The 27373-nt window shown below is 34.3% G+C and overlaps 1 protein-coding gene across 1 annotated transcript in view; it reads right to left on the bottom strand.

Moving 5' to 3' along the window:
- The window catches only part of LOC136040135 (uncharacterized), a gene marked incomplete in the record, with an annotated part of 117374 nt that overhangs the window by 74253 nt on the left and 15748 nt on the right, over nucleotides 1-27373 (bottom strand). Inside the window, 2 exon segments of the mRNA XM_065724246.1 lie at nucleotides 16872-17054; nucleotides 22634-22779. Of these exon segments, the coding sequence (XP_065580318.1) occupies nucleotides 16872-17054; nucleotides 22634-22779 (329 nt within the window).

Genomic DNA, 27373 nt, shown 5'->3' with positions numbered 1-27373 from the left:
AGTAACGAGGTCCTTCTAAACATGAAATTTCATAAGATCCGATCACTCCTTCGTAAATTAAAAATAACTCATTTTTTCTAATTTTTCAGAATTAACCCTCTCCCCCCCCCAAATCCCCAAAACAGAGCAGATCCATTCCGGTTATGTCAATCATGTACCGGGAAGTTTCATCCCGATCCCTCCACTCTAAGGGTTTTCCAAGATTTTAGGTCCCCCCCCTCCAACTCTCCCCAATATCACCGAATCTGGTCGGGATTTGAAATAAGAGCTTTGAGACACGCTATCCTTCCAAACATCAAATTTCATTAAGATCCCATCACCCGCTCGTACGTTAAAAATACTTCATTTTTTTCCGAATTAACCTGCCCCCACTTCCCCCGGATGGTCAAATCAGGAAAACGAATATTTCTAGTTTAAGCTGACCTGGTCCCTGATCTGCCTGCCAATTTTCATCGTCCTAGCTTACCTGGAAGTGCCTAAAGTAGCAAAACCGGGACCGACAGACCGACAGAATTTGCGATCGCTATATGTCACTTGGTTAATACCAAGTACCATAAAAATATCTGGACAGTAAATAAATGTATTCTCTGAGGCCAAGCTGACTCTTATGCATAATAATGGTAGATATTACTTTTATGGTAATAATGGTATAATTACTATATATTACTATATTACTTTTATGGTAATATATACTTTATGGCAATGTATATTACTTTTATGGTAATAATGGTATAATATTACTTTTATGGCTTTAGAGCAACCTGCGAATTTCACTACTATTATTATTTTTTTAAGTCAGTTAATTAACATTATGAATGGTAATATATTCTCTGAGGCCAACCTGACTTTTATACATAGTAATGGTAGATGGTAATAAGCTTACCTAAGCTATGGATGTCAGGTATTGATTTTGTTTAAACGATAATTTTGACAGGACCTATGCCAGTCATCACCAGGTTCAAATTTAGGAATTTGACCCTGGTGATGGCCGGCACAGATCCCGTCGAGATCATCGTCTAAACAAAATCAATACCTTACATCCATAGCTTAGGTACGTTACCATCTCCCATTACTGCAGTAAACTAATAAACATGTTAAGTGGTATTTTGTTGTAGTGGTATTTGTGGTAGTGGTACATTGTGAGGCAGCCTGAAAAAACTAAAAAAAAGCTTTTAATGGATTTATAACTTATTAAATTAATCATTGGAGAGGAAAATATTTAGTTACAGAAGTCTGCAGCCAAAAATGATTTTGAGGATGGCAGAGGAATTACGTTTTTGCATTTACGAAAGTCTTTTACTGTTATGAACTGCAGTGGAAGTACTGGCTTCTCTTGCGCCTGGGGCAAAATCTTTATTAGCGCACCCACCCCCTATCTTCCACAAAAATTATTTTCAATTAAAGCGTCTAATTTAATAATTTTGATTATTATTATTAAATAATTTTTATATTTAATCTATTTTATTGATTGATTAATAATTTATTAATTATTTTCATTAATTAACTGCGTCCTCTACTTTATTTTAATAAGAAGAATATTTTAAAAATTACAAAATGAATATAGTTGTTAGATTATTTGAAATTTTGCACCCCTAATTTTTTGCGCCCAGAGTAAGTACCGCCTCTGTAGCCCCCCCTCCTAAACCACCTGTGACCAACGACGTGATTAAAATTTTCCATAAAGTTTCTTCTGCTAATATTATAATTTTTTTTCTTTTTGACTTAGCATCAATCAACTAAGTTGAATTAATCAGACAGAGAGCCGAGAAAACTATCTATCAAGGCATTCTTGGCTTAATCATTAATTTTCTATTAAATTAAAAAGCAAGTTTTTTCAACTGAAAATAAGGAACAACATTAAAAATTAAATCGAACAGAAATTATTCCGTATTTGAGGGGGGCAGCCTCCTTCTCAATACCCCTCTCTTCCTACTAAATTTTTAAAGCGCTTTTAAAAGAGTTAGTTATTCTAAATAAACGGTCTTTTGTGTTTCAGTAGTCGTTCTTTAGTAATTTGGACGCAAGTTTTACTTTAGCGTGAAGAGTGGGGTATTGAGGAGTTGGGAGTCTCCTTCATATACGGAATAATTTCTGTTCGTTAAAAGTTTTAATGTTGCTCCTTCCTTTCAGTTGGAAAAAAACTTTTTTATTTATTTAATTTCTGATCGTTTTTCAAATAACGCCAGGAAACCCATCTCCCCTTCCATGAGCCCTCCCCCCACAAAATATGCTCCATGGAAAGCTCCCTGAGTAACATGCTCCCCCGAGAAATAGCCCCCCGTACAATTCCATCCTCGCTGCAAATTCCCCCAAAAAGTTTCTCGCTCACGATTCCGCCTGATAAATTCTCCTTAGCATGCTCTTATTCGAAAAACTTATTTTTAAATTTTTGATCGTTTTTAATTGATACCAGAAATAACCCCCATGTGGAAAGTTTTTACCGGACCTCACCCATCCAATGCAAAGTATCTCCCAAGGAAAACTTCCTCGTGGAGAATTATTCTTGGTGATAATCCCCCATGGGGAATTTTTCCCGCGGAAAATGAGTAAATTTTGTATATGAATTCTGACAAATTGTACCCGTGTAAAATTTCTCAGGGAAGTTCACCCCCCCCCAAAAAAAATTCCTCCAAACGGAAAATTCTTCTCGTAGAAAATACCTCTCCTCAACAGAAAATCTCCTCCTTTCCGAAAAATATCTGTATGCTTCTATTAGTCAATACTATTAGTAAACAATGGGCATAGCCCATAGCTTGCAGCCCTTCCTTCCAGGGCTGTTGAGGGTCAAGTCATTCTGAAAGATATAGGTCTTAGATCTTTCAACGATGCTAAACAAAATTTCGGTAGGACGACTTTGGGGAAAAAGGGGGCGGAATAGGGATTATCTGCCTTCCAATATATTTGTTCGCTTAAAAAAGCCCTAGAACTTTTGACTTATAATCAAATAAGCCTCCTCCCGATCTTCTAGGATCACTTGTTCGATACAATCACCCCTGGCAAAAAAAAAATACAAAAACAAATAAACAAGCATCCCTGATCTTTCTTCTGGCAAAAAAAAAAGAAAAAAAGAAAAAAAAAATACGAAATTCCACATTTTTGTATATAGGAGCTTGAAACTTCTACTGCAAGGTTATCCATTATGCTCAAACTGATGCTATGATTTTCATTATGACCACTTAATGTTTTAGGGGTATTTCTCCCCTTGTGAAAAATTAGGTAAATTTTCTCAGGCTCTCAACTTCTGTTTGGTAGCATTAAACTTGATGAATTTTATATATTTCAAATAAGCATAAAAATAGATTTTTCTGATTTATCTGTTGTTATCAAGACTCGGTTATATATATATATATCTTATATATATATATATATATATATATATATATATATATATATATATATATATATATATATATATATATATATATATATATATATATATATATATATATATATATATGATACGGTTCTCGTAGCTCATTTGGGATTTCCCACAGTTCTTCTGTTACTGCCAAAAATTAGCTGACTTTCTTAATTTATTTTTTCGAACTTTTTCTGAATGCAATAAAGAAAGCCGGTTTATTAACATTATGGGAAAGGCGGTTTATTAACATTATGGACAGCTGCATTTACCTTATTGACACCATAGAAGCTGCTCATTCCACGTAGCTTGAAGAATAGATTTTTGCAAATGAGAAGGTTTCTCAATGCATGGGTGTCACATAAGGGGGTAGGAAGGGCCCCCCTAATGTTTGCAGCCAGTCGGTAAAATAGTGGCACGAAGCACTACTATTTAACTGGCACAAATCTTCTTTTTATTAAGTACTAGTTGTTGGGGTGGCGCTTCGCGCCACCCCAACACCTAGTTGGTGGGGGCGCTTCGCGCCCCCCCCCCAAGCCCCCCCGCGCGCGTAAGTCGTTACGCGCCATATTAGTTACGCGCCATTGTAGTTGTGTCCCTATGTCCCACCTGTGAATATAGATATATATATATATATATATATATATATATATATATATATATATATATATATATATGTTTTTAACTACGTAAAACTTGCGAATATACAACATTCTTTGCTGTCCCATTGTCTGTGCATATAAATAGATTGTTTACCGACTCTTGAAAATGCAACATATAATGGTCCATGGGAAAACAATCCGTATTCAGATCTATACCTCATGATTCTAATGATTGCCCTTGAGCTTTGTTGATGGTGATTGCTAATCTACCATTCCCTGTGTCGCCATCGTCATTTATATATCCCCTTGTGCCCCCCGGCATCCCCTTTGTAGTTTTGTCCCTGTGTCCAGGTCGTCATTTGTGTCCCGGTGTCCCAGTCTGTGATTTCTCTTTGAGTGTCCCGGGCGTCATTTATATTCCATGTGTCCCGGTGTCTCGGTCGTCATTTATATCCCCCTGTGCCCCCCGGCGTCCCCGTTGTAGTTGTGTCCCTGTGTCCCGGTCGTCATTTATATTCCCTGTGTCCCGGTCGTCATTTGTATCCCGGTGTCCCGGTCTGTATATACATTCGTTTTTTAGTTTTGTTTTTCTCCTTTATTTTTTTCCTTTTTTCTTTTTTTTCTTTTTTAGTTTATTTAGATTTTTAGATTTTTTAGTTTTTTTATTAGTTTTTCTTTTTTTTTCTTTTTAGTTTTTTTTGTAGTTTTTACCTTTTTTTTAGTTTTTTTAGTTTTTTTTACTTATATCCTGGTCGTCATTTATACTCCCTGTGTCCCGGTCGTCATTTGTGTCCCGGTGCTTTATTGATTGCTAATCGAACATTCCTTTTGTCCCGGTCGCTTTCTCTTTGAGTGTCGTCATTCATATTCCCTATGTGCCGGTGTCCCGGTCGTCATTTGTGTCCCGATGTCCCGGTCTGTAATTTCGTCAGTTGAAAACTTATGATGAAATAAATTTTTAATTTTTTCCTTTTTTTTGTTTTTAGTTTTTTTTTATTGGTTTTTACCTTTTTTTAGGTTTTTTAGTTTTTTTCTTTTTTCTTTTTAGTTTTTTTTTAAGTTTTTATCTTTTTAGTTTTTTTATTTTTATTTATATTTTTTTAGTTTTCTTTTTCTCCTTTATTTTTCAGTTTTTTCCTTTTTTTAGTTTTTTTCTTTTTTAGTTCTTTTAGTTTTTACCTTTTTTAGTTTTTTTTAGTTTTTTTAGTTTTTTAGCTTTTTTTATTTTTTTTTATTAGTTTTTAGTTTATTTTATGGTTTTTTTCCTTTTTTTAGTTTTTTTTTTAGTTTTTTATCTTTTTTTAGTTTTTTTTTAGTTTTTAAGCTTTTTTAGATTTTTTTATTTTGTTTTCTTTTTTTTTGTAGTTTTTACCTTCTTTAGATTTTTGCTTCTTTTATTTTTTTAGCTTTTTTAGTTTTTTTTCGTTTTTTCTTTTTAGTTTTTTTGTAGTTTTATCTTTTTTATTTTTTTGTATTTTTATTCATATTTTTTTAGTTTTCTTTTTCTCTTTTATTTTTCAGTCTTTTCCTTTTTTTAGTTTTTTTCTTTTTTAGTTTTTAGTTTTTTTTAGTTTTTTACCTTTTTTTAGTTTTTTTAGTTTTTTTAGTTTTTTAGATTTTTTAGTTTTTTTATTAGTTTTTAGTTTTTTTGTAGTTTTTGCCTTTTTTTAGTTTTTTCAGTTTTTTTTAGTTTTTAGTTTTTTACCTTTTTTTAGTTTTTTTTAGTTTTTTTTAGTTTTTTAGCTTTTTTAGTTTTTTTTTTCTTTTTAGTTTTTTTTGTAGTTTTTACCTTTTTTAGTTTTTTTTCTTATTTTGTATTAGTGTGAAATAATTCGGACGTCATATGCGGACAAACATGACGTCACCTGATCCACACACAGATCCACACACAGACAACTTATTTTTATATATATAGATAACAGATGGGCCGATGGACAGACGGACGGGCCGATGGAAATAATTGAGGTTAAACAGATGAATCTATTGCGCTAAAACAAAAAATGAAGGAATCTCAATAGCAATGTTACTCAAACCGGTCAGTAAAAATAGCCAGCAAGTCAGTAAAATCCATTTTCGCACTTCCAAACATTTTGGCTCGTGAAACATCTGAGGCAGAGAGGGTGAAGGTCGTTCACGCCGATGATTAGCAAGAAACAGTCAAAAGTTTTAATTGCTTCAATAGGTTGGCTATAAAAACTATACCTTAAAAGTCAGAGAAGAGTCAAAGCTTTGATGATACGATTAGTTGGGTGACAAACACCAATTAGAAGTCGAGAAAGGGCGAAAATTTTTAAGAACTGAAAATGTTGGTGAATTTCATTGGTTAAGCCAATGAAATTTACGGCCTTATTTACGGCCGAGGTTCATTGTGGCAGGCACTTACGGACGTATCGTACTGCCCTAAAAGCTAAGTTATGAAACAAAGGGAAAAAATGTTAGAAAGTCAGGGTATTCAGGTATTAGTTGACCAAAGATGGCTCCAAAGGATTAAAAAAGGAAAGCTGAAAGCTATTTTCACATAATGTACTTAGCTTGGTGGTTCCTCCATATATTACAGGATACCTACTCTGAAAAAGAGGGATATTTACTCTGAAAAGGTCACACTAGGAAGCCGGAAGTCAATATTATGTATATAAGAAAGAAGGGGCGGATCCAAATATGTGTATTATCCCCTCTCTCGAACTAAATATAGAAAGCAATAAGAATTGAACTTTATTTTAGTTACAGGAAGTGCCTTAAAAAATAACAAATAAAAGAAATAATACATAGCGCCCACTTTGCTGTTTACCTAGGCCTATGATTATTACATGACGTCATCAGAATGTTAAGATGTGATACTTAATTTGACGTCACTATGGTTGTTTATCTGCATGAAGTCTTTTGTATTTGTAGATGACGTCATTATGTAAACATGACAGTGCAAAAATAATGACGTCATTTTAACCATATATATCGGATTTTTCAAGGTGTAGTCACCATTAATTCAGTGAACCTTATACAGTGAGGAAGTATAAAGTATACAATGAGTATCATATTCAGAGGCCTTGCCATTGCAATCCCAGTTTCCTGTGCCGCAATATCACTCTGGTGGGCCATAAAAAAATATAGACAACCTGAAACAGAGGAGCGTCCAGGACAAGATAAAGAAGAGCGCAATTGTCAGTCAAGTACAAGGAGTGAAACAGCAATTAAGACTGAGACTAGTAAAGAAAAAGTAATTCCAGTAAAAGAGGTTCCTGATGAGAGGGAAGGAGAGTCGATTTCACATTCTGGTATGAAGAGTACAGTCGAATTAAGTAGCGAAGAGTTGAAGAAGAAAGAGGACAGAGAGAAGCCCCAGAAGGCTACTGAGAAGGAAGAAAGACCTATTTCTCAAAGTGGCACTGTAACCCAAGCTTCGAAAAGAGGAGAACAGGACATAAAAAGAGAACAAGATCTTTGCAAAACGATAGAAACTTCTCAAGTCAAAAAAGACGAAGAAGAAATCGAGAAAAATGTTTCAGAAAATTCGAATACTTTTGCTCCTTCTAATCCCAACAAGGAAAATGTCAAACGTGTGAGGACACCTAAAAGGAAACATAAAAGCAAAAAGAAATTGTGTCGGTGAAAAAAGAAGAAAACAAGAAGAAAACAAATTCAATTTTGTTGTCGAAAACCATTCAATGTGGAAAACTAAGTTTCTACCGTTTTTCACTCTGTCCAAATTTTGTGTAAATCTGTTTATGTATAAATTCTTTTCAATTATCAGTATGTTTTTCGGACTTCTATAAGAAAACGGAACGTAGTTAGAAAAGTTGGTACTTTAAGCTTTCCATTAGGTATACAGGCCGTAAAGTCTGGAACAGACTTTCAGTAGAAGTAAAAGTAAACTCTTGAAGAATTCCATGCTTCTTTGCAACATATTTTTTTTTAACCAATATTCTAGAGATGGATTGATTGACTGATTTTGGAGTGAGTTTATTTTGAAACTTAATGCAATAACGTTTATTTTGTTTCATTAGTATTGTTGGGTAACTGTTGGGTTTTTGTGATCCATTCGTTAATAATAACAATAAAAAATAGAAAAAACATGGTATTTCTGTAGTTAAATAAATATCATTTCAAAAATATGCAATTTGCTCAGGATGGTTTGCCCCCAACACCCCACTGCACTTCCTGGCTAAAGGGCCACGAAACATAGATCAGCACCACCGTTTTGGACCTTCCGTTTCGATCAGCACCACCGTTTTGCACCGTTTTGGTGCAAAACGTTTTGGTGCACTTCGATCAGCACCACCGTTTTGGACTAGACGGTTTTGGACCGTCTAGTGCCTTCATACTTACTTTTTACTCATTTTTTTTATATGCGAATTTACCTTACATGAATTGTTCTGTAACCCTTAAAATATAGAAAGAAGGAGGGGACAAAAACGCCCATAGTTTGAACAGTTAACCTTTGTTTTCGATCTATTAATCGAATATGGTGTTTTTGGGCATCTGGATTGAAAAACACAGGAATTATTTAGTGATTTGGAATCAATCTGACTATGGCGGACAGAAGGATATGTCTGTTTTGGAGTACATCATATTTAGAAAAAATTACCCGGCATGCCTTTTGGTACTACGTTTCCATCCTATAAAGCATCATAGTTCAGTTTCCTATATACTGAGCTGAGGTACTCAACAAAGCAAAACCTGTTATGCAATATCATACCAAATGACCTAGAATTTCCACATGACCCCAACATTTTATAAAAAGCAGAAAGATTAAATTGACCTCAAATAGAATACTCACCTACCATGTGGTAGGTGAGTATTTTGACCAAAGGAAAAATAGCTGCAACCTAGTAAAGAGGGAACCAGTAAACCAAATAATGACTGTGCAGCCAAAACATTTAGCTTATGTTAAAATTATCTTATCACACTTTAATTTTAAAGAATACACATTTTAAACGTTTTTCTATAATAATATTCACAAAATCAACAATAGTATATTAAAGAATCAGTTTACTGTCATTGGTTCTTTACTTTAGTCTTGTCTATTGAACAATTATATAGTGAACTTTAATTGTCTGTGAATAATTAAATATTGAACTTTAAATTAAACTGCCAAAAAGCCTTTGGTTTTTACAAAAACCTTTGGTTTTTCTTTAGGTGCAATGGGATTTCTGACCTGACGTTGGTTCTAGAATTCCTAAGGTTTGTGGTTTTCGTCTGGCTTAAATAACAATAACCTGATTACTTTTAAGGAGGAATGCACATAATTATAGTGCTTTGAACTAAGGGAAGTATATATAAGTAAGGTAAATACATATTAGTTTTTAAACTCAAGGAAATTTATAGAAATGATATTTAACTGAAGTGAATATAAAAATTTTCCGTGTGAACAAGCCTTGGGCTTTACCTTTTGGTTTTCTGATGGGAAATCATATGCATGTGACTTCGGCATCATTCTTGAAATCGTCTACTACTTAATGTGATGGAAATGTAAGCAGTATTGATTTTACCATAATGAAGAAGATGTTGAAAGTTAATATTGTGTAAAAATTAGCTTATCTTTACTCAGAGTCTTGTCAAAATTCCAAGGAATAGCCATGTTTACATCACGGATATGAGCTTAAGAAACGATTTTCTTTTTATTTAAAAAACAATGCTTGATAGTGGAGTAAAAGGAGGTCAAAACCCGCTTAAAACTCGTGATTTTGAAAACCACGGTGATTTTGTTTCTTTTTTGCTGATGTTTGCACAAATGTGAACACACTGCTCAACATAAAAATTGTTACAAATTGTTTACAAATGCTATTCAAAAAGCTTAGGGGCATTAGCCCTGCTCCATCTAATTTGGGAAAAAGTATTTTCGGAAAAAATTCATTCGACATCAGACTAAAAAATGAAAGCGTTTTTCTTGGGAAAATGTTAAATATATAATTTCAGCAATATCCGTAATATCCAAATTACCCTTGGGCAGCTACCACGGTCTTGGTTGCAGCAGCCGCTGGTGGTCAAAATATATTTTCAAAAAGGGCCGGCACGCAAAAAAATGTGAGCTTTACTGTCGCTAGCTTAGTTTAAAAATCTATTAATTCTTAGACTCAGAAACAATTTACGGCTATTACGGCTATTAACGGCTATTAACTCATTACGGCTATTAACTCATTACGGCTATTAACGGCTTATTAACTCATTACGGCTATTAACTCATTATTACGGCTATTAACTCATTGCAGAGCCTGGTCACCTGAGACTAACATAGCTGTGCACGCTTATCCTCCGCCCAAATGCATTCAAGGCTTCCCCTTTGCCAATTCCCTTAAAATCTTTCATTATAACCTATTCTTCCCATTCGAGCAGGACCTGCTTTTCGTTAGACACTAGATGGATGGCCAAGAAAAAAAATTACCTATAGATAACTATACAGATTACCTGTACTGTAGATTCTGTATAGAAATTACCCGTGTCTATAGATATTGGTAATTTCTACCTGATTCCCACCATTTCTACCGAAATTATTTACAAAGTTTCGATTAACTCTAAACTTTTTTAGATTGTTTTTTGGGCTAAATTTTTAGAATTTTTGGCGGAAATGTTAGAAAATGAGGGGCATTACTCTTTTTGGTAAATATATCGATTAACATTCAGGTAATTAACACCAGACGGATGGCCAAGAAGAATGATCATTGGCAATATGTCATTCTCAGTTTCAAAACTTGTCCTTATCATCTCAACCTTTCTTTAATTACAGCTCTAGAAAGTAGGATAAAAATACATTTTTAGTACAGCTTATTTTTGAGATAAAGATAGGTAAACTTGCTTTTAAAACTACCCGTAGACAACACCCGTGGAAAATATTTAGAGTTCCTCTGCATTTTGAAGCCCCTTGGTTCAGATACTTATCACTGTCATTACAGTAGCTTCTAGAAATCCAATTCTGGTTCACAGGCTTATCTTTCCCTTCTTCCAAAGCCTTTTCAACTCAGAAAAAAACAAGCGCCCGGCTATTTTACTTTTACATCTTCACTGCATCCACAATCTGTATAGATAATCCGCCGAGGTATGTAAAGTTCATTTGATCGATCTTTTCGTATAGTATGAATAATCTAAAACCCTCTAAGAGGAGGCTTTATCTCCCTATTTAGTTCCATACTTTCCCATAGCCTTTACCGTGTTCCTTAGAAGAAATACCATCAAAATAATTTACACAAACGGAGAAACGATATGACCCTGCACAAATACCTTAACTGCAGCAATATTGTCTCGCATACTCCTAGACTCAGAGGTCTAAGTCTAGGAGGATTTATCTCCCCATTTATTTCCATACTTTCGAGTAGCCTTTACCGTGTTTCTTAGAAGAAAGACCATCGAAATAATTTACACAAACGGGGAAACGACATAACCCTGCACAACTACCTTAACTGCAGCAATATTGTTCTCGCATACTCCTAGACTTAGAGGTCTAAGTCTAGGAGGATTTATCTCCCCATTTTGTCCCATACTTCCCCATAGCCTTTACCGTGTACCTTAGAAAAAAGATCATCGAAATAATTTACGCAAACGGGGAAAAAACATAACCCTCCGTAACTATCTTAACTGCAGCAATATTGTTCTCGCATACAGGCGCCAATCACTTCGTTGAAGTGCTTTGATTGACTGAAGCAAATACCGGTTCATGATACTAAAGCAGTATGATGAAGATAGTTATAAGGCATAATGAATACCACGGGTCTTATACCTCTAACAACACTCCATAGATTTCCAGACTGTCAAATGACATTATTGATATTTATTAATGAGATTACGATATTCAAGTAAAATTTGCATTTTTTCCGAACACTTTAATAGTATAAAGAGATATACTTCTATGTCACCTCATAATTGGCACCTTTCCAAGGCCATTCCGAAGAAAAAATCAATGAACTCTCACTTGAACCATATATTCGCTAATTATGACAGGTCAAAAGGATTATATTCCCCCCAAGGTCAAAAACGATTATAGGTAATAGGAACAGTCAATAATTAATATCCAAGCATTGATTGGGGTTATCGAGATTGAACTTTCGGGAGTAGGACTGAGAATGAATTGTGAATTAAATCCGTATATTATCATGAGCTTGAACCTCCAAGGGAAAGTAAAGAACAATATTCAAACCTATTGAGCGCACAAACAAGGCTTTCGAGAGGTTTCCTAAGCTACCAAGTTTCATCCCGATCCCTCCACTCTAAGCTTTTCCATGATTTTAGGTCCCCGCCCAAACTCCCTCTAAAGTCACCAGATCCGGTCAGGATTTAAAATAAGAGCTCTGAAACACAATATCCTTCTAAATATCAAATTTCAATGAGATCCGATCACCCGTTCGTAAGTTAAAAGTACCGCATTTTTTCTAATTGTTCAGAATTAACCCCCCCCCCCCTAACTATCCCAAAGAGATCGGATCCATTCCAAATATGTCAATCATGTATCTAGGACTTGTGCTTATTTTTCCCACCAAGTTTCATTCCGATCCCTCCACTCTAAGTGTTTTCCAAGATTTTACGTTTCCCCTCCCAACTACCCCCCCCCCCCCAATGTCACTAGATCCGGTTGAGATTTAAAATAAGAGCTCTGAGACACGATATCCTTCTAAATATCAAATTTCATTGAGATCCGATCACCCGTTCGTAAGTTAAAAATACCTCATTTTTTCTAATTTTTCAGAATTAACCCCCCCCCCCCCCACCAACTACCCCGAAGAGAGTGGATCCGTTCCGGTTATATTAATCATGTATCTAGGACTTGTGTTTATTTTCCCCACCAAGTTCCATCCGGATCCCTCCACTCTAAGTGTTTTCCAAGATTTTAGGTTTAGGTTTTTCCAAGATTTAGGTTTTTGGCCACCCTGCCGAATCCCCCCCCCCCCCAATGTCATCAGATCCGTCGGGATTTAAAATAACAGCTCTGAGACACGATATCCTTCGAAACATAAAATTTCATTAAGATCTGATCAACCGTTCGATAGTTGAAAATACGTAATTTTTTCTACTTTTTCGGAATTAACGGGCGCCCCACTCCCCCCCCCAGATGGTAAAATCGGGAAAAGACTATTTCTAATTTAAAATGGTCTGGTCCCTGATACGCCTGCCAAATTTCATCGTCCTACCTTACCTGGAAGTGCCTAAAGTAGCAAAACCGGGACCGACAGACAGACCGACAAAATTTGCGATCGCTATATGACACTTGGTCAATACCAAGTGCCATAAAAAGGATACAAATCCAACTTTAACCAAACTGTTAGCAAACATGATAATCGATACATTTTGATAACAACTATATATATAATTGGCATTGGTATAGCTTCATACGAGAAGCGAAAGTTAGCCCAAAAGTCTACACTTATTTGCATTATATGATTGTCTATAATTTTTCAAATTATGTACCAATTATATGACCAATTGTGACTAATGATGACTAATTATATGACTAATTTGTGACCAATTGGTCACGCAAATTTTCCCATACCAGGTTGTACACCATACCAGAATGTACGAAAAACCTTCAGCCATATCAACTTGTTATACCTATTTGGCCATATCCATTCTCCATACTTTTGGCCATACCAAAGGTATGGAAAATTTACTGTACATTCGGTTTATATCATAGATTAAATAAAAAAAACTAGTTTTTTTTAACTGAAAGTAAGGAGCGACATTAAAACTTAAAAGGAACAGAAATTGCTCCTTATGTGAAATGGGTTGTCCCCTCTGCAATCCCTCGCTCTTTACGCTAAAGCTTTTAATTGTTTTAAAAAGTAGAATTGTGGCAAAGAGTCAAACTTTAGCGTAAAGAACGAGGGATTGCGGAGGGGACAACCCATTTCATATATGGAGTAATTTCTGTTCGTTTTAAGTTTTAATGTCGCTCCTTACTTTCAGTTAAAAAAAACTAGTTTTTTATTTAATTTCTGAATGTTTTTGAATTAATGCATGTTTGATTTTGGCTCTCCGCACAAAAATTATTAAAATGAAATGTGCATATTTATTCTTTTTTGGCTAAAAGGTTTTCTCTTAGTTTTGATCAGACGATTTTGAGAAATAAAGGGTGGGGAAGGAGGCCTAGTTGCGGTCCAATTTTTCGGTTACTTAAAAAGGCAACTAAAACTTTTAATTTTTAATGAACGTTTTTATTAGTAAAAATTATACGTGACTTACGTAACAAACTTTTATATTCTTATATTTTTATTATGTATATGAGAGGGTTTGTCCCGTCGTTAATACCTCGCTCTTTACACTAAATCTAAAATTTTGTCCCAATTCTTTAAGAATAACGCCTGAATCAGAAAGGCCGTAGAATAAATAGTTTAAATTACTAAAAATACTTTAGCATAAAGAGCGAGGTATTTATCTCCTCCTAAATACCTCGCTCTTTATGCTAAAGTATTTTTAGAACCCCTCATATGCGTAATAATCTCTGTTCGTTTTAAGTTTTAATGCTACTCCTTACTTTCAATTAAAAAACAAGTTTTTCATGTTTATTTTTTCATTTTTTTTATAGCATGCTAGAAAATCACGGGCCCTTTTCATTGAATTTCTCTTCCCCCATGACATATGACATTCCTCCAAGGAAAAATCCTCCCACATAGCCCATCCCCCCTCAACTCCACCCCCAAAACAAAAAATCCCCGTGAAAACGTCTGTACGCTTCCCAATAACCATTACTGTATATAAAGACTGGTCAAAGTTTGTAACTTGCAGCCCCTCCCACGGGGACTGTGGGGGAGTAACCACAGTCCCACGAGGGACTGTGGGAAGTCATCCCCAAAGACAAAGTTATTATGGTTTTCGACTATGCGGAACAAAATGGCTATCTCAAAAATGAGCGTGGGAGGGGGCCTAGGTGCCCTCCAATTTTTTGGGGCACTTAAAAAGGGCACTAGAACTTTTCATTTCCGATAGAACGAGCCCTCTTGCGACATTCTAGGACCACTTGGCCGATACGATGACCCCTGGGAAAAAAAAAAAAACCCGTGATCTGTCTTCTGGCAAAAAATACGAAATTCCACATTTTTGTAGATAGGAGCTTGAAATTTTTGCTATAGGGTTCTCCGATACGCTGAATGCGATGCTGTGATTTTCGTTAAGATTCTCTTACTTTTAGGGGGTGTTTCCCCCTATTTTCCCAAATAAGGCAAATTTTCTCAGGCTCGTAACTTTTGATGACAAAGGCTAAATTTGATGAAACTTATATATTTAAAATCAGCATGAAAATCAGATTCTTTTAATGTATCTTTTAGCATCAAAATTCCGATTTTTAGAGTTTCGTTTACTATTGACCCGGGTCGCTCCTCACTATAAACCAATTACTCGTCCATTTATTCTTTAATAAATTGTCATCTACATCAACATATCTAATTCCAAAAAAACAGCTTTGTAATAGCCTATTCGGCAAACTTTCGTTTTATCTGAGTCCCTACTATTACATAAGTTTCGAGCAAGACCCCAATTTTTTATAGAACCAAGGTAACATCCCCCAGTACTCGGACAGTATTTAATCTTGGACAGAAATGTTGATTAAAACATATCCTCCCTACCTTGAAGGAGAAATAAGTTCCCTACCTTCCCTAATATCTGAGAACATATAGCCTAAAACAGTATAGATTAAAACTTGCTGAAAAGACACGCTCCATACCTCTCCTCCCTAATCTTCCCTACCTTCCCTAATCTTGCACACGATATAGATTAAAACTGAAAACAGTGTACGTTAAAACTAAAGACGATATACATGAAAACTTACCTTCCCTACCTTGAAGAAAAGACACGTTCCATGCCTTCCTTCCCGAATCTTGCCTAATTTCCCTAGTCTTGTAGACGATATAGCCTAGATAGTTGGACTAACTAATGGTTGGGACTGGGCTAGTTAATACTGGCTAACCAATAATCTTGGAAAACTTTTTTTCACCATTTTAGCTTTAAATATACTCTTATAAGCCTAGCCTACTAAAATGAAGCTAGTCCGCTTTACAATTATGTGTGATTAGACCTATTCATAGTTAAGACCCAGGTTGCCATAGCACGAAAGTGATATTTTAGCACTATTTTATTAGGTGTTGCACTGTAGTATTGGCTAAAATTTGCTAAAATAGCGCGAAATTGCTATTTTAGCATATTAAAATCAATTTCTTTAATATAGCACCGAAAATCGCTTTGTAGCAAGCAAATTTAAGCGATGGTAATACTTCAGAAACTGATCATAGTGGCAACCTTGGTTAGGACACTTTCTGTAACTGAAAGTACGAAACTGTAACTATAACTGTAACTGAAACTGTAACTGAAGCACGAAAGTGATATTAAGCACCAGTGATATTAAGTGATATATAAGCACCAAAAAAAGTGATATAAAGCACCAAAAATTGCTTTATAGCAAGCAAATTCAAGCAATGGAAATACTTCAGAAACTGATTATGGTGGCAACCCTGGTTAGGACACTTTCTATAAATGAGATATTTTATTCAAACTCTGTTGGAATAGATACAGATTCAGCATCTAAATATGGGTTTACTTTCCAAGATTAGGCTTTAAATATGCGCCTGTGATTAGACTCCCATATTAACTAAAAATAAATTTTGAATAGTTAGCACCGTATATGGCCAAAGAGTTGAAACCAATTTTATACTTATGAAGAAAACGCAGGCTAACTTAATGGCAAAATACTTCAAATTCTAGATTATGGAATACAGGTTTTTTAGTGTTGAAATTGGAGTTGAAATGGGTCCAACTGTATATAAATTGTGTTAATAAATTTAGATTCAATTTTAATATTAATTTAATTGATTCAATTTCAGATCCAACTTTTTTGTTTCAGAAAAGAAGGCATTTGATTCAGAAATAATTCAAATCAATTCCCCCCCCCCCTAAAAAAAGAGATATTTCAGGGTTATCAAATTCTTATAATTTAAACTCACATTTTGGAGGACTCTAGTACAGTGCCAAAAGGAGTCATTTCTCCAAGTTTAATCTTCTCATCAACTTCAGAAAAATCTTCTAATACGTCAGCTGAATTGGCAACTGCTATTTCCTCCTTTTCAACTTCAGAATCTTCATTTCCATCATCTGCAGAGGTTTTCTTTTTCGTTACTTTCTTGATTCTAAAAAAATCAAAAACAAAATGTAAATGAAAGAATGAAAAACAACCAATTATCTGTTATGTAATATGAAAATCGGTGATGCATTGACCTGATATTTTGAAAATTAAATTAAAAAATTAAATAAGTCGATTGATTTTGCATACATAGATATAAACAGGAAAGAACAAGTGGGAGAGAGGAGACAAAAAGGGAAGGGCAGTACGTGAGAGGATGTGAGGACATAAAGTAAGATACGTGAAGCAACGCAGAGAAGAGAAGAAAGAAGATGAAATTGTAAGAAAGGTATATAGAGGAATAGTAGAGATGAAGGAAAAATGAAGAAGTAAAATAGAAAAATACAAAGGAAATAAATGAAAAGTAGATAGAGCAATAGAAGAGACGGCAAATAAATGAAAAAGTAAAATCGAAAAAAAATATACAGAATAGAAGTGAAAGTCAGATAGAGAAAGAATAGTAGAGATGAAAAAAACGAAAAATTAAAATTGGAAAATAATAAAGAAGAGAAAATTTATTTTGAAAAGGACGCATGGAAAGAAAATAAAGAACGTATTAAGTTACAGAGCTGTGGAGTCTGAGTCGTGCAATCAAAGTCGGGCTTTTAGTACCTCCACAGCCGACTCCACAACCGACTCCCTGTTGAGTTCCCAGCTGATTCAAGTAAAAATATGAGAAAGCCAGTGGCGACTGAACTCAAAAGTTGCAAAGGTGGATTTATTCTACAGGGTCAGTTACAAGCAAGGAAACGAGGGAGAGAAAGAGGGAAAGACAGACGCCAAGAAAATTTAAAATAGAGGGAAACATAAAGAGAGAGAGCGAAATAAATTCCAATTGACCAAGAGCTGAGGTATTCGATCACTTCTAATCCCATAAAATTCTCCTTAGTAGCATAATATCTGTAGGAATGAATATATAATGAGTCGGAGGTAATAGGCTTGAGATCGTTTGTGCAGAATTTCGACTATTGTTCATAGAAAAGAATCACCAAATGCTGAAAACCATGTTGTGACCAGCCCAGGATTGCAAAAAACCTCCATTCACACTGGAGGTCCCAGGGACTTCTTATTGTCTGGTTCTAAGCCGATTTAAGCACTTCGGTGTAAACTCGAGAAGATATGTTGATCCTCGTCCTGCATTGTTATCCAGGATCATTGCTTTCCCTGAGGCCAAAATAATTTCAATGGTATAAAGAACATGAAAATTGGAAATTGGAACGCTACGACGTTAAAAAATGACTATCGTATCGAAATTTTGCCTGACGAATTCAGACGACTCGAACTGGACTTATTTGGAGTTTCTAAAACTCATATCCCAAGGGTGGGGAGCATAAAATTAGGTGATATTGAATCTGTTTACTCAGGCAGGAAGGATGGGGTACATAGATAGGGAGTAGGGCTCAAGATTAACAAGGAAGCTGATAAGTCTTGTTTAGGCTGAGAGGGTATTAATAATAGAATACTAATTGCTCATTTTATGACTAAACAGTTCAGGGCATCATTTACGGCAGTATATAGCCCCTGCAGAAACGATTGACAAAATACTAGTGAATCAGTTGAATTTTACCTAAAGTTACAGGAGCAAATACAGGGTCCCAGGTAGAAATATGATGTTTTTACTAGGAAATTTCAATGCTCAAGTCGGTAAAAATAGGGATAGATGGTATCCTAGCCTAGGTAAATTTGGTATAGGAAAAGAAAACAGTAACGGCTACAGACGTTTGCAATTGTGTAGGTATAACAATCTAGTTATAACCAATACGATGTTTGGTCCATAAGTTAACATGGTGTTAACGTGATCATACTGATTATGATCACAAATCTCATTGAATCTCATTGATTATGTTATAGTAAACCAAAAACTTACAGAATAAATATAAAATACTAGGGTGTAAAGAAGTTATGTTATTGATGTTAAAAATAAAGACCGCTATCTAGTAGTGTCTAGGGTTAATTTAAAAAAATAGCAACGAAGACCGTACTGGCTTTCATATCAAATAAACACAAAGTAGAAACAATACGAATTTTTTAAATTTTTTTTAAGACAGCGGAATTCAATTCAGTGGATATATATATATATATATATATATATATATATATATATATATATATATATATATATATATATATATATATATATATATATATATATATATATATATTTGAGAATTAAAACTAATAATGTTTTTAAAAACTTTTCAAAACAGCCCTAGCATCCTAGCCAGTGGAGGCCAAGGATAAAAGTGCCGAGGATCTGGAAGATACAGCTAGACGGCATAATAGTACAATATTGTACTGGGAAGTCAATAAATTGAGAGGGAATTATTAAGCCGGACTTGTCCCAGTTAAAGATAAGAACAGGGCCACAATTAGTGATAAGGAAATAGTAAAAGAGAGATAGGCAGAACATTTCAAGAATTTGCTAAACCGAGATAGAGTTGCAAGAAAAGATATAGAGGGAAATGAAAAAGTTTGCGATACCTTGGATGTGAAGGAAGATTTGCTTTTGAGGAAGAATTAGCGACAGTACTAAAAGGATTTAAAAATAAGGCTCCAGGTTCTGTATGTGTGGTAAATGAGTTTCTTAAATATGGTGGCTCTGAGGTTAGAAATAAGTCCTGAAGATTAAAATATGGTTTTTGAAAAAGGAGAAGTACCTAACAATTTTAGGAAAACCTTAACTAAACCACAGTAAAAGAAAGGTGAAAAGAACGAGTGTGGTAATTATCGAGGCATTAGTCTGGTCTCTCTAGGTAGCAAATTACTTAGTAATATGTTACTTTTTAGACTGAGAGATGCTGTAGACAAAGTTTTAAGAGAAGGACTAATGTGTCGACCAAATTTTCACTCTTAGGTTAATAATTGAGAAGTGCCTGAGTTATCAAACACCTTTCGTCCTCAGTTTTATAGATTATAAGAAAGCGTCCAATTCTATTGATAGAAGAGCTTTAGCAAAGGTCTTATCCTTGTATGGTATACCAGACAAATACACTAAAGTGATTAGTGCTATGAATGAGAATAACATTGGTGCAGTTAAGGTAGGAAGAGATTAGCAGATTTTTTTCTATAAAATCAGGAGTTAAGCACGGTTGTGTTCAATCCCACTTTATACGGATCATTTTGATGGACTTTGTCTTAAGGAGCACAGGAAAGGCAATGGGAGACCACGGAATCAAATGGGGAGGAAAAACTCTCAAAGACTAAGATTATGCTGATGATTTAAGCATCCTTGATGAAAGTGTGAGCAAAATGAATGAAATTTTAGAGGTTTAGCGAGTTCAGGGTGCTAGAATAGGTTTAAAAATTAATGTTAAGAAGACTAAATCACTAATGCTAGGAATAAGAGTCAGATCAGGTCAGGTGGGCAGTTTCACTTACCTTGGTAGCCATTAATAGTAAAGGCAGTAGGAACAGTGAAGATCTTAAAGTAGAATAGTCAAGACTCAGGGTATTTTTTTTTAAGTTATGAAAAAAAAAACTTGGAAGAATAGGAAGGTAAGTCTGCAAACCAAGAATAGAATATTAAAAGCTACAGTAATGACAGTAGTCAAATATGGCTCTGAAGCATAAGCACTCCGAAAAGCGGATAAAGATTCGCTAGATATTTTCCAGAGAAATTGCCTACGCATTGTTCTGGGTACCCGACTGACTGACCGTATTTCAAACTGTAGGCTGTACGAAAAATGTGGTACAAACCGGCTCATTAGGACTATAATGAAAGAGAGGTTGAGATGGCTAGGGCCCGTTGTGCGGATGAAGAATGACAGTTTGCCGAAGATTGTACTTTTCTGCCTACCGTCTAGGGCTAAAAGGAAAGCAGGTCGTCCTCGTCTTGGGTGGGAGTGAAACATAAAGAAAGATTTAAAGAAAATAGGAACTTCCAGGAAGGGTATAAAAAGGAAGGCTTTGTATAGATTTGGATGGAGGAAGAGCGTGTGTAGCTGTGTTAGCCTCAGATGGCTTGGTGCTACGATGGGTTGTTAGTAGTAGTAGCAGTAGTAGTAGAAATCCCATAAAATGATATTTTTTTAAGTTATCTTATTTATTATCCTATCGTATGCCGTGAAGTAATCATTCAATGATATGTGGGATTAGATAGTAGATTAGATTTAAATACTTGCTTGAAAACCTTAAACTCTTTTAAAAAGAATTTCAATTATTAAAATAAAAATCATTGCTGTCTTGTGGAGACACTAGCTACAATACCATAAAAATACTTACTTGCTTCTTAACAGAGAGAATCCATACAAAAAATTTAATATTTTCTCTTAATTATATTCTATGTTCTCTAATCTAGAGAACATGTATTCTATCTATAATCTAATCTAAATATTCTCTAATTCTATAATCTATATTCTCTATATTTAATTATAAAAGTTAAATTATATACATCTTATAAAGCTGAATTATGTGTGTTTTACCCCTTCTCCTTTACACCTTCCTTATTTCTTCTACTCCTTTCACTTAGTTAGATTATTTGCGTATTTACACATTCTTCAATTCTACAGTCTATGTTCTCTAAATTTAAAAATAAAAGATATTTTTTATGAATTGCATAAAGCAGGTTTATGTATGTTTTATTCCTTCTACTCCTTGAACTAAATTGAATTATTTGCATGTTTACAGATTATATGTATATTTATATATTCTATAATTTTAAAGTCTATATTCTCTAAATTTACATGTTAAATTTTTTAAATACTATAAAGCTAGATTTTGTGTGATTTCTTCCTTCTTTACTTCTACTGCTTAGTAATATTATTTGCATATTTATTTATTCTCTAAAGCTAAATATAAAAGTTAAATTTATAAATCTTATAAAGTTGGATTATATATGTTTTACTCCTCCTCCTTTACTCCTTCTTCTAATTAGTTAGATTGTTTGCATATTCATAGATTATTACAGATTATTCGTATAATTATATATTATCTAATTCTTTAACCTATATTCTCTAAGGTAAAAATAAAAGTTGAATTTCTAAATCTTATAAAGCTAGATTTTGGGTGTTTTACTCCTTTTTATTTCTTCTATTCCTTCTGGTTAGTAACATTATTTGCATATATATGTATGTACATTCTCTAATTCTATGGTCTATATTCTCTAAATTTTAAAATACAAGTTAAATTTTATGAATTCTATAAAGCTATCTCCTTCTACTTTACTCCTTCTACTTAATTACATTATTTGAAAATTGTAGGCTAGAATTACATGTGTCAAGCTGTATTATTTTTAAGCATTGATGTTCCCAACATAATTGTTTAGTAGATTCATTCGTGTCTATTCAATCTATCTATTCCACATTCCACATGTCTATTAAATATTTTGCGCAAGTCTGTTCTGCTTCTACCCACCATTTTCTGTTCCACTTCTATTCCACATTTTTTGCTTTAGTGTCCTGCTTCTACCGTCCTCCCATCTTATTTATAAACAAATCAGTTTGATGTTACTAAGTATTTAGTATTATTAAGTATTAGCGGTGTTTTAATAGCAAACAGTTAGAACAGGCAACAGATACAAATGAAACCTGTCTTTACTTAAAAAGAATGAAAAATCAAATTTGAAGATTGTTGATTTATGATACTTACGCTTTCTTTTTTCCTTCTTGAAATTCTTTTTTCTTCCGTATCCTTTCTTCTTCTGCTTCAATAGCAGACTCAATCTGTTCTGCAATTCCTGTTTCAAGACTAATTTGGTCAAACACCTTGACACCAAGCTCCCCAAGGGCAACCATCTAAAAAAAATTATTATAAGACGTAAAATGAATCAAAAGCAGATTATATATAAAAAAAACTAAGCTAAGATATAAAAAAAAGGAAAAACACAAAAAATATGTATATTTATCTTTTCAAAAGATTCCATTTTCATTATTTTAGTATTTTCTTTTTTGCTGTCATTTTTAACACTTGAAAATTCACAGCAACAGATGCTGTCCCAATAATAAAAAGGAAATGCTTCAATAAATGTTAACTTAAAAAACTTTTTTTACAAAAAAAGTTTTTCAAAAAGTTTTCCACTAAAACGAAAACGACGGACTGAGGATTGTCAGTTTGATTTACATATACTGTTGTTTTTCCTTAAAGTTTTGAAAATTGTACATATATTAAAGCAAAAAAATTGAAAATATCTAAAATGTATTTTGTTTTTAGTAAAGCAAAAATTATGTTCTGGTCTTGAGAATGCATGGGGATTATCAGCATTATAAATGTTAATTTTTTCTCATTTTGAGCTTGATTAGGCTATTAATTGTAATTTCTGCTCGTTTTGAGTTTGATTTATTTATTGATAGTGATTTGTGGTAGTTTTTACGCTTAGAAGATTATTTGACTTTATTTCTGTATATTTTTGGCTTAATGGAGCTCTTAAATTTTTTTGGAAAAACTTGTTTTGTAGAAAAAGTTTTTTAGATTAATATCTGATCATTTTTTATTTATATAATCTTTTTCACAGAAAAAAACATTTCATATCTTTTTTGTTTTTTTCTATTAAGATCCATAGTTTAGCTTGCTATTTGTATGTTGGAGAACCTTTTTAACTATTTTTAATCCTGAAATAAATAGTGTTTTTTAATTTAATTTTATACCTCCTCAAGTTGACCTGTAAAATTAAACTTGACATCATTCCCAAAAGCTGCTATCTATGCTCTTTGACAAACTGGATATATCTACACACTTTTTATTTATTTAAATTGCAAGAAGAAAAGTAGAAATAGTAGTATCTCCGAAAATTTCAACTTAATACCCCCAGTCGTTCTCAATATATTGTGTAGGTAACTTACTGGCAGCCATAAACTCAATGCGGTTTTATTTGGTTTTTAAAGCAACATTTATTTTTAAGGCACAATGGGCCAATTACATAATTGTGGGGGTTTGATATGCCAAATAACTCTAAAAACATAGTTGCTGGACCATTCTAATATGCTGAACAAATGGCTGTCTCAAATTTTGACTGAATGTGTTTGGAAAATGGATGAGCTTGCCTTCAAATCTCTTTTTACTCTAAAAAAAGACATTAGGACTTTTACATTTGAGTCAAATTAGCTTCTTTACAAGTTTCAATGATATTTCTAGTAATTATAGAGTGGTGCTGCCACCTATATTGCTTTTGAAAACCAGCATGCATACAGTTTTTGCGTTTAAATGAAACTCCCCTCAACATTCTTTTAAAGTTTCACCGTTATACCTTTAGCGTCATCAGTTACAGTAATTGTATTGGTAGTGTTAGAAGTATACACATAGTGTCTTTTGATTATTTCAAAATCCCCCACAACCTACCCTTAAGGGTTTAACTTAATAATATAAGTTTTTCCTGAGATATTGCTTTGTCAGTTTTTTGAAAGTCCATATGCTCTTAGTTTGTTTTGATTTAGTTCAACATCCGCCAAAATATTCCTTAAAATCTTCACCTTAATTCAGTGCTGCGTGGAAGTGAACTGCCACCACAAGTAACTGAGCCCCTGCATCTGAACCACCGTGCAACTGAACCATTCGTGCAACTGAGCCCCTGTGTAACCGAACCTCCGTGCAAATGAATCCCACTTAACCAATTCCTCGCGCAACTAAACCCCCGTGCAACTCAACCCCATTTAACTGAACCCCTGTGCAACTGAAGCACCTTGCAACTGAACCACCATGTAACTGAACCACAAGTAACTGAGCCCCTGCACCTGAACCACCGTGCAACTGAACCATTCGTGCAACTGAGCCCCTGTGTAACCGAACCTCCGTGCAAATGAATCCCACTTAGCCAATTCCTCGCGCAACTAAACCCCCGTGCAACTCAACCCCATTTAACTGAACCCCTGTGCAACTGAAGCACCTTGCAACTGAACCACCATGTAACTGAACCACAAGTAACTGAGCCCCTGCACCTGAACCACCGTGCAACTGAACCATTCGTGCAACTGAGCCCCTGTGTAACCGAACCTCCGTGCAAATGAATCCCACTTAACCAATTCCTCGCGCAACTAAACCCCCGTGCAACTCAACCCCATTTAACTGAACCCAAATGCAACTGAACCCCTGTGCAACTGAAGCACCTTGCAACTGAACCACCATGCAACTGATCCACTGTGCAACTAAAGCACCGTGCAACTGAAACACCATTCAACAGAACCACCGTGCAACTGAAACACCATTCAATAGAACCACCTTGCAACTGAACTCTCGTGTAACTGAACCATAGTGCAACTGAACCACTGAACTCAGTTTATCAGTATTCTAAAAATATGAGGCAATATCATGGAGCAAAACACAACTTGGAAGTTTTACATGTTCAACCATGTTGGAAATGTTTGTTTCTTTAAGTCGTGATATAAACGCATTTCGAATTAGATAACGAATTTCGATCAGATGCCTTTAAAGAGATTGCAATAAAAAGATATGGGAGGGGAAATGGTTGTACTCCAGCATTCCTGTATTTACTGTGTAATTTTCAATTGGTGTTTTTAATTATTACGTTAAAGTTCAACTACATTTTGTGCTCAACTTTTTTTGTACTCAACATTTTGTTTCAACTCACCATGTCCTGAAATTTTACAATTCATACCCTCGGGTTTATACCCTCAGCTGTTCTCGACACATTGCATATACGTCGTCTAGTAAACATGGATGCACAAAGTACCTCTTGATTTAGTTGAAGATGCTCCCTAAACATTTTCTGAACGATGTGATGGCTAATACCATCAGCTATTTTAGATATTGCTAGTATTTCCTTTACACAACCAATTAAGAAAAAAAGTTTTTTGATTGTGTTTGTCATTCTTCTTTACATTTACCTAAGGTTTAACCTTAATTCTCTGTGATTTTTTTATTTATAGGATCAAATATACTCTCTTTTCTTGATAAATTTATTTAAGAAAACTTTTTCCACAAAACAAGTTTTTCAAAGAAAAGTGAAGAGCTCCATAAAACCAAGAACTAGCAAAAATAAAGTCAAATAATCTTCCGAGCGTAAAACTATCACAAGTTGCTATCAATGAATAAGTGAAACTCAAAACGAACTTGAAATTACAATAAATGGCTGAGTCAAACTCAAAACGAACAGAAATTACAATAAATCAATAAATGGCTGAGTCAAACTCAAAACGAGCAAAAATTAACATGATTAGGGCTGGTAACCCCCATACCTTCTCAAGACCAGAACGCAATTTGCACTTTACTAAAAAAAAAAAAAAAAAAAAAAAAAAAAAAAAAAAAAAAAAAAAAAGATTTTGAATTGTCGGCTTAATTGACATAAACATATATTTATTTCTTAAACTTCTGATAATTTTTTATTTATGAAAATAAGAAAAGTGAAAACATGTCGAAGTATTTTGTTTTCATTAAAGCACAAATTGAGTTCTGGTCTTGAGAAGGTATGGGGGTTATCAGCCAATGAGCTAATTACATAATTGTGGGGGGTGGCCATGCCTTATATACCTAAAGACATGGTTGCTGGGCCGTTCTATAAGGGCGAACAAAACGGCTGTCTCCACATTTTGACTGAATGTGTTTGGAATGAATGGGATTGAGAGAAGGGTTACTTGCCCTCCAGCCTCTTGTTTCTCTTAAAACAGGCCCTAGAGCTTTTAATTTTGGATTGAATTAGCTCCTTTAAAAGTTTCAATGACATTTCTAGCTATTATAGAGTGGTGCTGTTTATTTTATTACTTTTATTATTATTCATGATATTGCTTATATCCCTATTTGAAAACCTGCATGCCTACAGTTTTTTCCTTTAATTGACAGTTCTAAACGTTCCCTAAAAGTTTCATCTGAATATCTTTAGCGTCATTAGTTACATTAACAGCAGTGGTAGTATTAGGTACACAAATATAGTGCCTTCTGGCTAGTCCAAAATCCACCACAACTTACCCTTAAAGGTCTAAATTACTAATATAAGTTGTTCTTCAGATATTGCTTTGTCGCCTTATTGAAAGTCCACATGCTCATATTTTAATTTGTTTTAGTTCAACATCCGCCTTTTCCTTAAAAGCTTCACCTTAATATCCTTAGCTTGTGCAGTAGCAATAGCTGTAGCACGATTAGTAGCAGTATGGACATAGCACTTTTGGTTTCTTTACCATCCCCCTCAACACATGCTGAATAATTCAGCTTAATAAATATAATCAATTCTTCCTAAAGCATTTCTGATGCAGCTGCTTGACAAATTGTGTTGGCATGGTGTGCTTCAATTTAGTTCCATACAGCTTCTATGTATCCCAAATTTTTCGCCTTATTATCCTATAGTTTTAGTAGAGGTAGTCGTAGCACCTGTAGTATTAATTGTGGTGGTTTAAGGTTTAGTGGCAATAGCAGCAATAGAAGCAGTAATAATAGTAACAGTAA

Source organism: Artemia franciscana, chromosome 20, assembly GCF_032884065.1.
Source record: "Artemia franciscana chromosome 20, ASM3288406v1, whole genome shotgun sequence".
NCBI lineage: Eukaryota > Metazoa > Arthropoda > Branchiopoda > Anostraca > Artemiidae > Artemia > Artemia franciscana.
Note: the sequence above shows the minus strand (reverse complement) of the source record. Positions and strands in the feature narration are given on the sequence as shown.